At 31.4% G+C, this 15824-nt stretch overlaps 1 protein-coding gene across 1 annotated transcript in view; it reads left to right on the top strand.

Annotated features, from left to right (window-relative positions):
* Positions 1-389: 389 nt before the first annotated feature.
* Gnat3 (G protein subunit alpha transducin 3) overlaps positions 390-15824 on the top strand; it is a 39956-nt gene continuing 24521 nt past the window's right edge. Inside the window, exons 1-3 of the mRNA XM_015488440.2 lie at positions 390-645; positions 10866-10908; positions 14100-14241. Coding sequence (XP_015343926.1) covers positions 528-645; positions 10866-10908; positions 14100-14241 — 303 coding nt within the window. The 5' untranslated portion in view covers positions 390-527. The remainder of the gene's footprint in view (positions 646-10865; positions 10909-14099; positions 14242-15824) is intronic.

Raw genomic sequence — 15824 nt, 5'->3', positions numbered from 1 at the left:
TTAGGGTAAGATAAATTAGGATAAGATAATTACTCTCATTGTGACACAGGAGCAATTATGACAAATTTTGAAAAACCAAATATCTGAAGATAAGATGCAAACATTGACAGTAATAATTTTTAATGTCAGTAATAAAGATTGCCTATCGATGAGAAACATTCCCTCTGAATTACACATCACATAGCAGATCTCACTGAATGTACAGACTACATTATTGTAATGATAACTACATTATTTTATGCTACTCTGATGACATGTTTTTGCAGGTGGGCCAGAAGTGATCATTGCATTTGAAAGCATAATGAATTTCCTCTTTGGCTTTCATCAAGGGTGCATGGTTTTACCCCTTGATCAGGTGACAGATCAGAAAGCATCTTCTTAGGCAAAGCAGGATCCTATAGTGTGTGGGAATGGGCTGCTGGCAACTTGAGCAAGCACTGCTCCTAAATCCTATGTCCAACCCAGAGCTGTATTCTCCATTTGAAAAAGTTTGAGCACACAAACTGACAAGCATCTAACAGCACAAGATGGGAAGTGGAATTAGTTCAGAGAGCAAGGAGTCAGCCAAAAGGTCCAAAGAGCTGGAGAAAAAGCTTCAGGAAGATGCTGAGCGGGAAGCAAGAACTGTAAAGTTGCTGCTGTTAGGTAATATTTTTTACCCATTGCTCTGAAAAACTGACTTGTCTTCAACCATGATATGTTTACATTTTTCCAACTTTAATTTTAAATGTATCACCCTATGAGGAATTTATTATGAAAATGTGTTTGGAAACATATTTGTATGCACTGTAAATATTTCATAATTTATTATGTTTAGTATTTAAGTACATATTTTTTGTTAAACAGGTAAATATTACATGTTTCAATTTGCTATTCTAAAAAAACTCTTATGCATTCATCATTTTATTTCATCCTAGTTATTTCCCAATGTCAGCTTTTTAATACTGAAAACATTCTTCAATTACAAGTTATAAATAGCTATATTATTTTGTTTGAAGAGAAATGTGTTGAGTGGTTTGAAACCAAAATTAATATATTTATTTAATTGTGCTATTAAAATCAATTAGTCAAGTAATTTAGATAGTAATGACAAGGTACTTCAAATTATATAAAAAATATTATTTAGATTACTGAATATTACCTGTGTTATTACCTGTCCACTTAAAAAAATACTGCATTTGATTCATTTTAGAACGTGTGTGTGTATTCATTTAGTTCAAGAATTATGTTTGTTCTATGTTTTTTATTCATTTGAAATGGAGAGCAATATTTCAAGACAATTTTAAGTTCAATAAACATTTATTTAACTGAAAGAATTAAAATAATATGTATCCTACACATTTTTCATACACTGTGAAATATTTAACATACACTTATCTCTGAGACAAAACAACAGGAATTGGGGGCTGATTGCATATGAATGGTAAGTGAGAGGAGGAAATAGGATAGAGCTAGGGACAGTGATTATTTATGTGAAATTCAGGACAAGTTTGAGGCTGGGGAAGAAAGGAATGGAGTCACAATTTAGGATAGATCCATGATTATTTTTAGTACAACAAAATGGAAATATCTATTAGATCAATATATGGGTCTTGAAATTAGGAGGGATAACTCAAGAAGGAGTTATGTATTTGACACACTTAGACTCTCATTTTTTTCCCAATATCCAGTCAACACAGACAGCTTAGTAATTAATTGGGGCTTTTTAAATTTAAACATTAATTTATAATAAAATTTGTGTTTCTCATTATTCCCCAAAATAATGAACACTTAAATAATAGCTATTTAGTTATCTAAAATAGTTCTGCACTGGAAAAACAAATCATAAATTCTTTATTTTAGTGTCTTTATTTTCTGGCCTAAAGATCATATTATATAAAATTTAAAAAAAAACAATACATTTTCAAAAAATAATGTTTTCAAAATCCAAGAAAGCTCATATGGCACTTAAAAACTACTTTATGGATGTATGATTTATATACAAAAAGTTGTATGTATTTAATGTATACAACCTGATGAGTTTGGTGATAAGTATAATACACAGCAATCTATGCCATTCACATATTTATCACTTCTAAAAGTTTTTACCACCCTCTTCATTACTATTATTATTTTATGATAAGATAAAAATATCTAGAAAATAGCAAATGTTTAATTATACAACACAGTATTATTAACTATAAGTTATAATGGGTACTATGAATATTATCAGCAATTTTTAAAAATCATTAAATCAGAAGGTGGACTATTCAAAAAACTGATGACTGTAAAAGATAGAACACAAGATATTTCACTATAAATAAAACATTTAAATAGCTTGGCTGATAATAGATATTATAAATTGATGATGCTTATGATTGCTATATTACAAAAATAGGTACTCAACATAAAAATACCATACAATTGCTAATGTGATGCACTGAAATACCACAGCATTACTTATGTGTTATCTATGCTAAAATATTTACATTGAATCTAAGCAGACACAACATATGTGAAAATAGTCCCATAAGTTAGGAAAATGCTAACATCAGGAAAAAAGTGACAATATAACAAGAGAATATTTTCTAAATTAAGAGTTTAAATAACATAACAACAAAGGAAAAATATAAGCTATGATTGGATCGTGAATGCAAGAAATACAAAAAGCACAAAACATTTTTTGTGACAATCAGTTAAATTTGAATATGTAGTGTTTCTTAGGTACCTTCTTGGATCAATATAAATTTTCTTACAGTAAGCATGAAAATAGTATTTAATTCTATAGAAAAAATGCCCTTTTCTTAGAAGAGACATTCTTATGCATCTTTTGGTTAAATTGATTGCTTTCAAAAGATCAGCAAAAAAGGATATAAAAATGTATACAGAAGTGTGTATATGTATATATGCCTATTAATGAGAAAGCAAATAGGCAAACCATTCATAATTGGTAAAGTCAACATAAAATGCAGCTTTCAAAGCACTGTGTTTCCAAACTTCTATAGGTTTTAAAATTTATAATTTTTTTGGAAAAAATAAGCATTGTGTTATTCTTTATTTCTGTCAAAGAAAATGCATAAATTTATCTGAAAATGTATTAATCTTGTTTTAGAAGTAAATTGTACAAAACAGTCCATGGACATATCATCTCAACACTATAAAACTTTTTAAAGAAATTATTCTTAGTTCATTATTTGACAACTTGATGACAAAAATCTGACAAAGACAAGGGCTAGTATTCATTCTCACAGACAGAGATAACATAAGCCAAGTCAAAGTACTAGTTAACTGGTGTCAATGATGTATAGAATGTAAGGGGAAAAAAGGAACCAAGGAAGGGTGCAGGTTGAAATACTATCAAAACATGAGTTAATATTATTTACCATATTATCATATTAAAGGAGATAATCACCATAATTATATCAGGAGATGTGAAAAAAATTAATAATAGCATTCTTCACTCATCCCTAATAACACTTTTCAAACTGGGAAGAGAAGGGAATTCCCTTAACCAGATAAACAGTATGTACAGAAGTCTTCTATGCTCATCATACTTAATGACGCATATTTAGCATTGTTGACTACATATCTTGAACAAGGACTTACAATGATTAATGGGTTTCCTGTTCACAAAATAGTCTGTTATGAGAGCTTCCTGCCCTTGACCATTTCCTCTTCAACACCCCTATCAGGGATTTGGGTGAAGGTGGATAAGACATGCATTTCAAACTCAAGTAAGATTTAGTGGGAAGGATATAGTAATAGACTAAGTCAAAATTCTAAATGTTCTATACGAGCAAAAAAAATTGCATATTTTCATTTGTAAGAAAATAAATAATAACCCAATGTTGTTTATTTTTCCCAAAACTTTTAATTTTATTATTATTATTATTATTGCTACTGGGATTAAACCTGGGGTCCTTTATCACTGAGCTATGTCACCAGCTTTTTTTAATTTCTTTTTTTTTTTTTAAACAGGTTGTCACTAATTTGCTTAGGGCCTCCCTAAATTGCTGAGGCTGAACTCAAAATCATGATTTTCCTGCTTTAATCTCTTCATTCCAAAATTTTACCATTGTAAAACCTATAGAATTTTGAGAAAATTGAAGCCTAGAAACCTGTATCAAAAAGCTAATCATTTATATATATATATATATTTTCATATACACACATTTTGTGGAATAAGCTATATAGAATGAATTGATGTGAAAAAAAAAATAGAAACATTTTAATTAGAGCCTCTATGTAGGTGAAAAATATGATAACAACAAAAGGCCCAGGGAAGGGAGCAAACAAATCATAGTCTCTATTATGAAGAATATTTTATTAAAAAACAAGCATCAGGTGAGGCAGACTTAGTTTGCACTCCTATCCTACTATATTAGGATGTCAATACTCTTTGTAAATATTGTATCTTCAGCACAATTTTCACTCTCGACATTCCAGAAGAATGTTGGTTCTTGCATGGAATGCAGTTCAGAGGGTAAGAGGTCTAACAGTCATGCTCCAATGAAAGAATTAAAAGAATGGAAGACACTGTACTTGGGAAATCTCTTTATAAAGATGGTAGCACATTCTTCAAATGTGAGAAAATATTGAGATCTCACTCTACGTTACACTATGTTCTAGGTCATTTATATCCATAATTTAATCCTCACAATCCCTAAACTTTTATAAAAGAGGAAGCTGACTCTCACAGACATTATATTTAATGAAGACAACAAGTCATAGTCAGAAATGAGTGTAAGCCTTTATTTAATCCCCAAACCATAAGGATGCCTATGCCATGTTTCTTCTCTGAGTCCAGACTATTTGAAGGGCTGTCACATAAAAGAGACAGAAATTTTTGATGTTGCTAAATTAGAAGGAGGGATAATGAGCAAAATCATTGTTTCAAAAAAGACTCCTCAAAACATTTTTAGTGTCAACAGATGACAGCCAACACTGCAATACAATTTGTCTATAAAATCACACTTTTCACATTAACTTAAAATGGGAGCAAAAAGATTTATAAAGTAAGTATTGAAACACTTTTAACACTGATTTTATCAGTGCATACCTAAAAAGAATGTGACATGACAGCACATTAATGTTGGAGTCAGGATAGTTTCTCTGTTTTGAGGAGATGATGAACATTGAATGACTACTTTAATCTCTACTGGACAATTTCTCTCATGTGCATAATAAAACTGTATACATAGCTGGATAATTTCTAAAGTTTCAACTCTATAATTATATGATTTTTAAGACCATCTATAAAAAAACTTACATATGGGCTGAGGTTGTAGTTTAGCGGTAGAGCGTTAGCTTAGCACCTGCGAGCCCCTGGGTTCCATCCTCAGCACCACGTAAAATAAATAAATTAAGGTTTTGTGTCAAACTATAACTAAAAAATAAATATTAAAAAAAAACTTACATATTATTATAAGTCAAAGTGGTTAATGTCATTTTACCTATTTTCACAAGTTATACACCATGAGCAATCCAGCCTTGTGTGGGTTTAGCTGAAGTTCAGTTATAGGCATTGATACTGTCCAGCTTTAATTTTTTTTCATATTTGCACATAAAATATGGAATAAAATCCCTAATTTATTATATTTATAACAAAATAATTGAGTATTAAAATAATTGAGAAGTATAAATTTAAACATTTAGTTATTTGAAACATTATCTGCTTCAGAGAAACAAATGCATATCTTATTAAAATTCCCTTGGTACCCCTTGACCTAGAAAATAATGTTAGTGATGACCACTATTTGAAGGGAAGAGATTATTTCAGGACACTCTCAGCATATGTGAACATGCTGTTATGGTGTCTATATTTGACTCTGTAACATGATCTAATCCTGCAAGAATGGAATGGTGATTGTGAACTAAACCCGACAATCAATGTGAGAGTGGGACTGAGCACTTACTTCATTTCTAAAATAACTTCGCAATGAAGTTTTAAATAATCAAAGAGATTTTAGATTGAAAAATCCTAAAGAAAAAAATTCTTACTAATATTATAGTTGATTATATTGGACCTTCACATAGAATAATGAAGTTACTACATAGAGCAAGGATGGTCCAGAAACCTTTTGAAAAGTATTCTAAGGGAAAAGTATTAATTTTTAATATGAAGCTTCATTAAAAGCCGCAAGTCATTTTTTCTACCTAACTTAGATACATTAAGAATTGCCAGCTAAATTACAAAGAACTGGTATGTAAAAATATACCTTCTAGCCTCAGGAATAATTTTAGAAATCCAGGTCTTAGTGTCATTATTAAGATTACCAACTGACTATTCAGTTGCCTTTGGCATTCATTGGCTCAACATGCATGCATTCTAACAACCAAGGATCAAAAATACTCAAAAAGAAATTGCAGTTGTACTAACCATGTTTAAATTTTTTCTTGTCATTATTACCTAAGCAATATATTATAAAATTAGTAGGAGGGATAATGTTAGCCATTATAAGTAATCTAGGGAAGATTTTAAATGTGGATAGAATATGCATAGATTATGAGCCAATATGTCATATAATAAACCTGAGCTTCCAAAGACTTTAGTATCTGCAAGGGCTATTGGAGTCAAACTGCTATGGTACTCAGGAATGACAGGAACTAGTCTATAACAATAGGCATAAAATGAAATTTATTTGTGATTAAATTTATCTGACCAACAGCAGTTTTTAATGCAATATTTGTTCATGATACACATGCTCATATAGTTTTGGAAAATTCCTTTTTGTTTTCTTTTTGTGGTGCTGGGAATTGAACGCAGGACCTCATGTATGCTACATGCACACTCTACTATTGAGCTACAACTCCAGTCTCAATTCTGGAAAATTCTTACAAACGTTCTCTCAAGGTAGCTATTTCATTTAAGATAAAACATCTAAATAGTTTTTACTTCATTGTGGGAATCATAGACAGTATTGAATTATTTAAGGTGACTTAATTGACATTTAGCAACAAGATCTTCTTTACTCAATCTCATATTTTCTCCATAATTATTTTCCCCAGTATTTCCACTATGAACAAAATACACTAAATACAGCTGCATGGGCTATTACTGAAGTTCCCCTGAGTCCACTGACTTTTCTCTCGTATCTCCATATATCTGTAATTTTCAAGTCTGTAAAAAAAAAAATATATATATATATATGTATAACTGGAAAAGTGAGATAATCTACAAAATTGTCATATGTGTTGGATGAAGTTATAATATCTAACATTCACTTTCATTGTTAGAGAGTTAAAAACTCTATCAAGGGCAGTTTTATAATTTTATTGGATAATTTTTCATTCAATGTGATGTATATCTTATAGCAAAATAGCAAATTTTCTAAAATCAGCAAACAAGAATATTGTGCAAATTTCATTGTTTGGGGCTCTTGCCACTCTCCCAAACAAAAACTCTTAGCCATGGATAATAATATAGCCATTTTTCTTCCAAAAATGTGCAAGGTGATATATGAATCTGATTTTATTTTATTCCTAGATATTTCATTCTTGGGCATTACTGATTCCACTAAAAGAAATGTTCATACCCAATCTGTCAGTTTGTGTTTAGTTATGTTAGTTAAAGAGAATGAAGAAATATTAGCAAATTACTTTGGTTGATTTTTATATTCATCAACTTTGTTAACTTTCACTACTTGTGGTATAGAGCTCACTGACACAAAAGCATAAAAAGAACTGTGGAGGTTTATCCAGCAGAAAGAATCTGTATATCACCACAGACAATGAAACATTATTACTATAGTTTCACCATTGTTATTTCGTCAGTATCATATAAGGTAGGCCTTGATTTAGACAACTGCACAAAATAGCTATATTTAGATAGGCCAGGGACAAGATAAAAATGCTGTGAAACAGAATTAAATTTAGGTGTAGATACATCTGTTCATCAAAGCTTAATAAAACATTTTAATCCTACGAAGTAAAAATTACATATAGTACAAAGGACAGAATCTTAACTTTTTAAAATTTTTCTTATATGCAGTGTTGAGAATTGAACCCAGTGCCTCACACATGTAAGGCAAGCATTCTGCCACTGAGCCACAACCCCAGCCTCAGAATCTTGTTTTTGAAGTATGAGTTTAAATAATTTGCTTCATTGATAATCTATCGAGTTAGGTACCAAATGCTTTGGATACCTTCATGAACAAAACAAAGATCCTGACAGAAGACAGACAGGAAAAAATGATTAAGCATGTAGAAGAGGATAAATGCTAGCAAAAAAGTAAAGATAGAGTAGGGAAAGAATGATAGAGTGGTTGAGGGTCGGTGTAAAAGTCTAAATTAGGGTGGATACACATGTTAGTATAATTTGGATAAAACTTTGAGATGCTACCTTTGCTTACATATAAATCATGATACTTTTGTGAAAACAGGGCAGTTGACTACTATGCTGTTAAAAAGATAATATCTATTTCTACTTGTTATCCTGAATTTTCAGAAATCTGAAAATTGCCCTAGTTGCACAAGTTTGAAATCTGTACAAAGAAGGTACATTTAGACTTCAAAAATGTCCTACGACCCAATTTCTGAAACTGGTTCTAATATGTGAAGCCATTTGCTTCTCCTAGAGATACAGAAATTAGCATCAACAGTGTAAAACTCTACTCTGACATTTTAGATCATGCTTTTGGCCATTGTGGTTCAATATCATAGTTTTGTTGATAAATGAAACTATGAGACACATTTAAGATATGATATTGTGTTAATTATAAAATTCTGAGATTTCTTCAACAACACTTTATACATACATAATACATAAAAATTTCATGATCTAATTTATGTTACTACACTTAACTCATTTTTGGTGACTTCCTACTTTTATCTGTAAAATCAGAAAAGTTAAAACTCCAAGAAGTTGCCTGAATTTACTGCTTTCCACCCCTACCCACAGCATGTCTAAAATTCATAGATAAGTAACTTGGTACATTTTCTGTTGCTAATAACACAATACCAAGACCTGGTAAGCTATAAAGAAAAAAAAATGGTTTATTTTTGCCAATGTTTCTAGTCCACAGTAAAGGGCCCTGGTGATGGCCTTCTTGTTGGCAGAGTCCCAACACAGTGCAGGGCTTCACATGGTGAGAGACAGGATGGGTGAGAAGCCTAGCCAAATTGGCTTTTATAGCAGATCCACTCTTGAAATAACCCATTAACCCTAAACTTCATAAATGGATTAATTGATTCCTGAGGTTTGTCCAGCAGAGCCTTAATCAACACTTAAGGATTCCACCTGACTTCATCTCCTAATATCCCATCATGGAGATTGAATTTCAACCTGAGTTTCTGAGAGAAGAAATCATTTGCTAACTGTGGCAATAATTAAATATTTTCATCAAATGCTCTCATTTTCATTGTCATTCTCAGTATCTTTATTTCTGTGTTCCTGCCCTCTTAAACATCCTCCATGTTAATGTCCCTGAGCTCCACTGCATGTACACCAATGGATACCTGCCTATATCTGATACATACATATTTTGTGAGTCTTTCTCTTGGTCAGTGGCTTTTTTTGTTTGTTTTTGAATCCAATTTGTCCTTTTTTGTTTGTTTTTACTTTTTGTTTCTGCATCAATTTATAATCTTATCCAAGAAAATCTGGCTACTTCAAGATTGTGAGAATTTATTCTTCCATGAATTTCTCTCAGACTTCTATAAATATGGGGTTTATATATGTTTATCAATGATTTCAAATTAATTTTTAGTACATTGGGATGTGAGTCAATGTTCTTTTTATATACAGCTATCCAGTTGCTCCAGCTTTACTTGCTAAGCACATGGAAGTATCCGCAATAGGATATTATATTGTTCTATGAATCACTGCAGAGTTTTTAGATCCTTGGATCCTCAGATAACATTGCTTTACGTGTATATTTACACTGTAAGTGTGTGAAGAATTCATGCTTATTATAAGAGTTCTCTAGTGCTCTTGGGAGGTAATTATTCTCAGTTTGTAAGTGAGAAAATTAAGAGGTTAAAGTATTTACTGAAGATATAACACAGTCACACAAAGAGATGGAAGCAAATCTCAAACCTTGTTCATCACATTCTACTTTAGTGTTTCTTAGTTTTCATTTCCCAAATAAATACTTGTTAATGACAAACAAGATTCAAGAGTTATCCTCCAAAGACCCTGAGAAGTAACCAGGAAAAACCATCTCCTTTCATTCAGGGTTCGTGTTTTATCTTATAAAAGTCATGAGTGTTTTTTATTCCGTTATAGGATGCTTGATACAAAAACTAAAGTTTTATATTGTATATCATCAATTAAAGCACACATTCCAGATAAATGCAATATATTTCTCTGTAGAACTACTACTGGTTTCTTACTTGCAATGCCCCACACCATCCTCCTAGGCTGCACCTAGTAATGCATAAGGCATTTTGTGACATTCTCACATGAATCCTCATCCCATGGGCTCCTTAGGTTTGCTTTCTGTTATTAGAAACTTTTCTTTGTTCAAATACAAGAGATTACACCAATGTCCCAAGGTAAATAAGATACTGGAGAGAAGAGCCCATCCTTTAGTTATAATAGACTTTGAACAGATCTGGAAATAAAAAGTTATTGCCTAGTTCTTGTTATTTCTTCTTGCCTTTTATTAAAATAAGATGTATGAGGAGACATTTTGGGAGAGCAAGAGTGACTTAGAGACTGAGGAAATTTTGGACTATTTCCTTGGGTTGCAAAGCCAGGAGGTATTAGTGTCTCAAATTGTTCAATTGCAATGATACAATTCTGTTCTGGTACTATACAACCCCTGCTTTAGGAGATATTATTAGGTGAGGTAACTGTTAAAATTTACACATGAGAAAGTGACAGGTTTTAATATTTATACCAATTTTGCATATTGCTTGATAACATTCCCTTCTTTTTGTTGCAGGAGCAGGTGAATCTGGAAAAAGTACAATCGTTAAACAAATGAAGTAAGTATAGAACTATGTAAAATGTTTAATATTTCATGTCAATCCATGTAGTTGACCATTCTTATAGTAAATGCTTTGAGAAATGTTGATTGGTAATCTCATCTACTACATATCACTACTAGAGCAGGTAGTAGTGATAGAGCTATCCTAGTTCTTAGTCAAATATTCCCTCACTTCTTCAAGAGAAACCCTAACAGAGAAGTAATACTTGCTATTACCATTTTTCTTTTAAATTTTGCTTCTCAACAGGATAAATACTAAAAGCAGCCATGTTTTAATTATTTTAATCTGGGATTGATCTAGAGGCCCTATTACTGTAGGCATAAGCAATAAACATTTTTAAATATGTCAGTTATCCATTTGAGGAAACAATATTTTTTAATCCCTGGCATTTTGCCTATGTGGAAATGAAATGCATACTTAAATTATTGCTATAATGGATTTCAATTTACTTTTGCTTTTGATTTCTATACTTTTTTGTCCCTTATAATTAAGTAACTAGACCTGTATTTATTAATGAAGAAATAAGGGGCAAAAAGTGCTAAAAATAAAATGGCAAGATCTAAAATTAATAAAGTAGTGACAGACAAATTAAGGTAAATGAGTGAAACTTTGACTCTGACCCTGCTAAAAAATTTTAAGGGACAATTGTCACTGTATAAAAAGGAGGAGGAAGGAAAGAGGGGAATACATTTTTAGAATATTTTTAAATGTTAAAAAGCCTTATTCTTTCAGATATATTAAATTAGGGAATGACCCCAGTCAATGATGAAACTATTGGGTTACAACATAAACCACTGCTTGTTTAATTTCTTTTCTTCTATTTCAATAACAATTTGAAGCATGCAAAAGCAAAAATAAAATAATCTAAATATCAAAATTTTGAAAATGTGTGTATAAGGAGATTTATATCATTAATTAAATTGATAAAATATGAAGTAGAATAAAGTACCATGAATTAAGAGAAAACACAGCCAAATAGGTTATAAAATTATGGATCTATTCATCCTTCAGTTGTAATATTATGCAGCCATTACATATGTGAGAGTTTCACTTACCACAGTGCTTAATATATATTGAAAGCTTGGTAATTGAAATTATCTGTATGTTCATACCAATCCTTCTTCCTAGAATCATCTATAAATAATTACCATCTAGAAATGATAATTTGACCATTTGACTATGTAGGAATAACTGCTTATATCTGAATAATCAGCTACTCATCACTGTCCCTGGAAAATCTTTCCTGCCACCATCCATATACCCAATCTTTATAGAGTTCATAATTCTCTTTCTTTTATAATGCTTCTCATCACATGCAGATGTTGCTATACATGTCCACATTACACACACATACACACACACACAAAAATAAAACACCCTGTTTGTATTCTCTTCCTTTCTGTAACATGGTATTCTCCAACAGAACATTGCTGATGATATCTATGCTCTCCAAAATGGTAGCTTCTAGCCACATGTGGCTTTAATAACCACTTGAAATCCAGCCAGTATGATTGACTAACTATTTTTTTTATTTTTAATTTTAAATAATACAGCTATTGTCTACAGTATTATATAGTAGGGTTCTAGTGTATATATTTTGGGGGAGGAGAGACTAGTATGATTCACTCATTCTTTTTAGCAAATAATGCAGTATGTAGCAGAAAATACCCAATAAAGCTTACTCATTTGAAAAGAGATAGAGGAACCAACTTATAGTTAGAGAGCTCTATATTATGGAAATCAATGTACACAACTCCTGAAAAAAAAATGTTTCTTAAAGATCCGCTTCAACTGGATATTTTTATTTCTGCTTTTATCATTTTCCTTAACATTTCTTTGCCTTCTGATAAAAAGAGTCATCAGAATTTGTTCCACCAGGAAAACATAAACGTTCCAACTTTGTTCATAACTACTATTTTAATTTAACATTTAAAATATTTTCCAGTTTTATTTTTAATCAGGATTTCTTGAATGAACTTGTTCTTGATCTATTCATAAAGACATATCACCTTTTTATTCTATGATTTCTGCGCATTTTGTTTATCGAAGTTATTTAATTGTTAAATGCAGCAAGACGATCATGTACCTACTTAGAAATGCAGCATTTATTGGTAGTCAAATGGGAAGGAGGGAAGGAAGGAAGGAAGGAAGGAAGGAAGGAAGGAAGGAAGGAAGGAAATAGGGAAAGAGTGAGTCAGCCAGCCAGCTGGCCAAGCTCAATAATCACTCTTTCTAGTTGCATATTTTTGTAGTTGATGGTTTTAATTTCTTCAAAGCTAGTAGAGGCATTGGTCCTCATTTTATTTCCTATGCTAAAGCTTCTATGTCTTCAGATACAGTAAAAATCTTTAGAAATAAGACAGCCAAAAATGAATATATAACACTCCAAAATCAATATGAAAAAAAAAAAAAAAAACAGAAAGGATCAAGACATACTATGCAATCGAAATGCAAAAAAAAAAAAAAGTCAAGTAAGCACGAGCAAAACTATTTTAAGTTATTATTCCAAAACTATTAGTAAAACCTTGACTTGTGACTCAATGAGTGGAAGGAAGAGAAGAGTTCAGCCAAATAAAGTGTCTGGCTATTTCAACTCGAAGGTTCTGTGGCACGTACACAGAGCAGAAGGCTCTGTGGCACGTACACAGAGCAGAGTGACAGGAATTAAGAGAGGGCAATTACCTGCATTTTTTAAAAAGTAGGTAAAAAATAAAAAAAGAAATGCCTTTGTTAAAGCTATAAATAGAAAGTGGGTACTCCTATTTTCCAGGGTGTCTTAAGTGATAGGAAAAGACATGAATGTCCAACTAAATGATTTTACTTCCTCTAAACATCATGCTGTAAACACTACACCAGGTTTCAGAAATTTTTCTCCAGTAAAAGAAATCCACAGTCTAAGTAAAATCATAATTTAGCCATTTTAGAAGGAGTTTTACCTAGAAAAAAAAAATCTATATACTCTTTGTATTTAGCATGGGTAGCCCAGAAAGAAAACATTGTATTAAAGAATAATGATAATAAAAATTCAAAAGCATAAAGTCACTGGGGCTTAGCCTATACATATGGTTACAATCCTTCCTTTTTAATGAATATATACAGTAATTCCATTCTAGGAATTTATTGTGTCTGTGCTTTAGGGTTACAAAAATATTTCAACTCACGAAAACCTTTTCTTGTTTAAATTGTAGGATCATCCACAAGAATGGTTATAGTGAGCAAGAATGCATGGAGTTCAAAGCAGTAATTTACAGTAACACATTGCAATCCATCCTAGCCATTGTGAAAGCCATGACCACCCTTGGGATTGATTATGGAAATCCCAGAAGTGCTGTAAGTACAGAAATAATTACAATTAAGGTCCTTCAATGGAGTTTGAGCCATAAGATGTTAGGAATTAAAATGTTTGAGGTTCTAATCAATATCAAAAATTTAAGAACATGAAATCATAATTTTGGAAACATTAGATCTATTCAGATTTAAATTTCTTATTTTCCTTTAAATAAAATTTCTCTTTTATACTGTGCAGTATAAAATTTATTCAACATTAACTGTTTTCCTAAGGATCAAATCTAATATTGAATATTGCATTATAATGAAGAAAAATATTTTTAAGGATTAAAAAAGGCTTTATTTATAAAATTTATTTATAAAAAAGGATTTACTGCATAAAATTCAATGTGCAATATCCCTACACTTTTTTTAGTTTAAAAGTGAGACATCCCGTGGAGAATTTTTTAAGGTTTTTAATATTAACACCACAATTATCATTAATGTTCAATGACAATTACAAAGCTTATGTAGCAAAAGGGAAACTCTTATTTTACAATGTAAATTTTTTAGAAAAGAATTCAAAATTGTAGAAATAAATAAAATACTTGCATACTAAATATACTCCAGTAATCATAGTTTTGTTTTTAAGGTAACATTAAATAATTTGATTTTTTTCTCTTTTTTATATTGTATAATTACCTCACATTACAATAAATATAAATTCACTTACTTTAAAAGTTTATATGAAAACATATAAGGCCATTCTAGTTGGCAAATTAAACATATATTATTACTGGAAGACCAATTGTTGATGCCCCTCATAAAAAGAGTAGTTGACTATAATCCATAAGAATAGCTCATCCATGTCCATATGGTCCCTCTAGGAGCATCCGGTTACCTCCAGGGATATCAACTGAACTGTTCCAATGTAATTCTTAGATATCTTGTTATAGAAAGAATAAAAATATAAGAACAGTATAGTAAGGATAAGGAAGAAAGCCACATGACCCTGTAAGTCATTAGGATGAAAAGAAAAAGGTCTTTTCTGTATTCTTAATTTTAAATGGAAAGACAAATCCCCTTTCTTCTGTCATTTTTTTCTCCATAAAAGGAGGAAATGCTAAGGATGCTCTTCCCATGGATAGTTTGTAAGGCCTAGACCAGGGGTCTCCTGACTTCCATGTCTATCTTTCCCTATAGCTAACACCACTAAGTTACCTTCTTTTCAGTATTCACTTTCCTTCTCACCTGGGTAAAGAGAACTTGGAGGAGCTGAACTCCAAGATCCTTTTATTCTTTATCATTCTGAAACTTAGTGACTATGTTCTATCTAAGGGTAGTTCACCTATCTCTCACCTTGAATTTTCCTAGGGTCCTAAGATTTTAAACTGGCCTTTAAGAGATAACCTAATATGGCTTCCTTAATTTAAAGATGAGAAAGATAAGCTCCAAAGATGATTAATTGGCTTGCCTCAAATAGCTCAAGTTTAGGGTTAAAAACCACTTCTGGTTTCTACTACAGTGCTTTCCCTTATAAAGAGATTGTTTTGTTGTTGTTGTTGTTGTTCATATGCTTGTTATAATCAGGAATATGTTTCCCCCAGCAATAATAGTTACTGAATTACCTGTACCCCCCCCCCCCC

This window comes from Marmota marmota, unplaced genomic scaffold, assembly GCF_001458135.2.
Source record: "Marmota marmota marmota unplaced genomic scaffold, marMar, whole genome shotgun sequence".
In the NCBI taxonomy this organism is placed as follows: domain Eukaryota; kingdom Metazoa; phylum Chordata; class Mammalia; order Rodentia; family Sciuridae; genus Marmota; species Marmota marmota.
The sequence above is the reverse complement of the archived record's forward strand: the minus strand, read 5'-3'. Positions and strand labels throughout refer to the sequence as shown.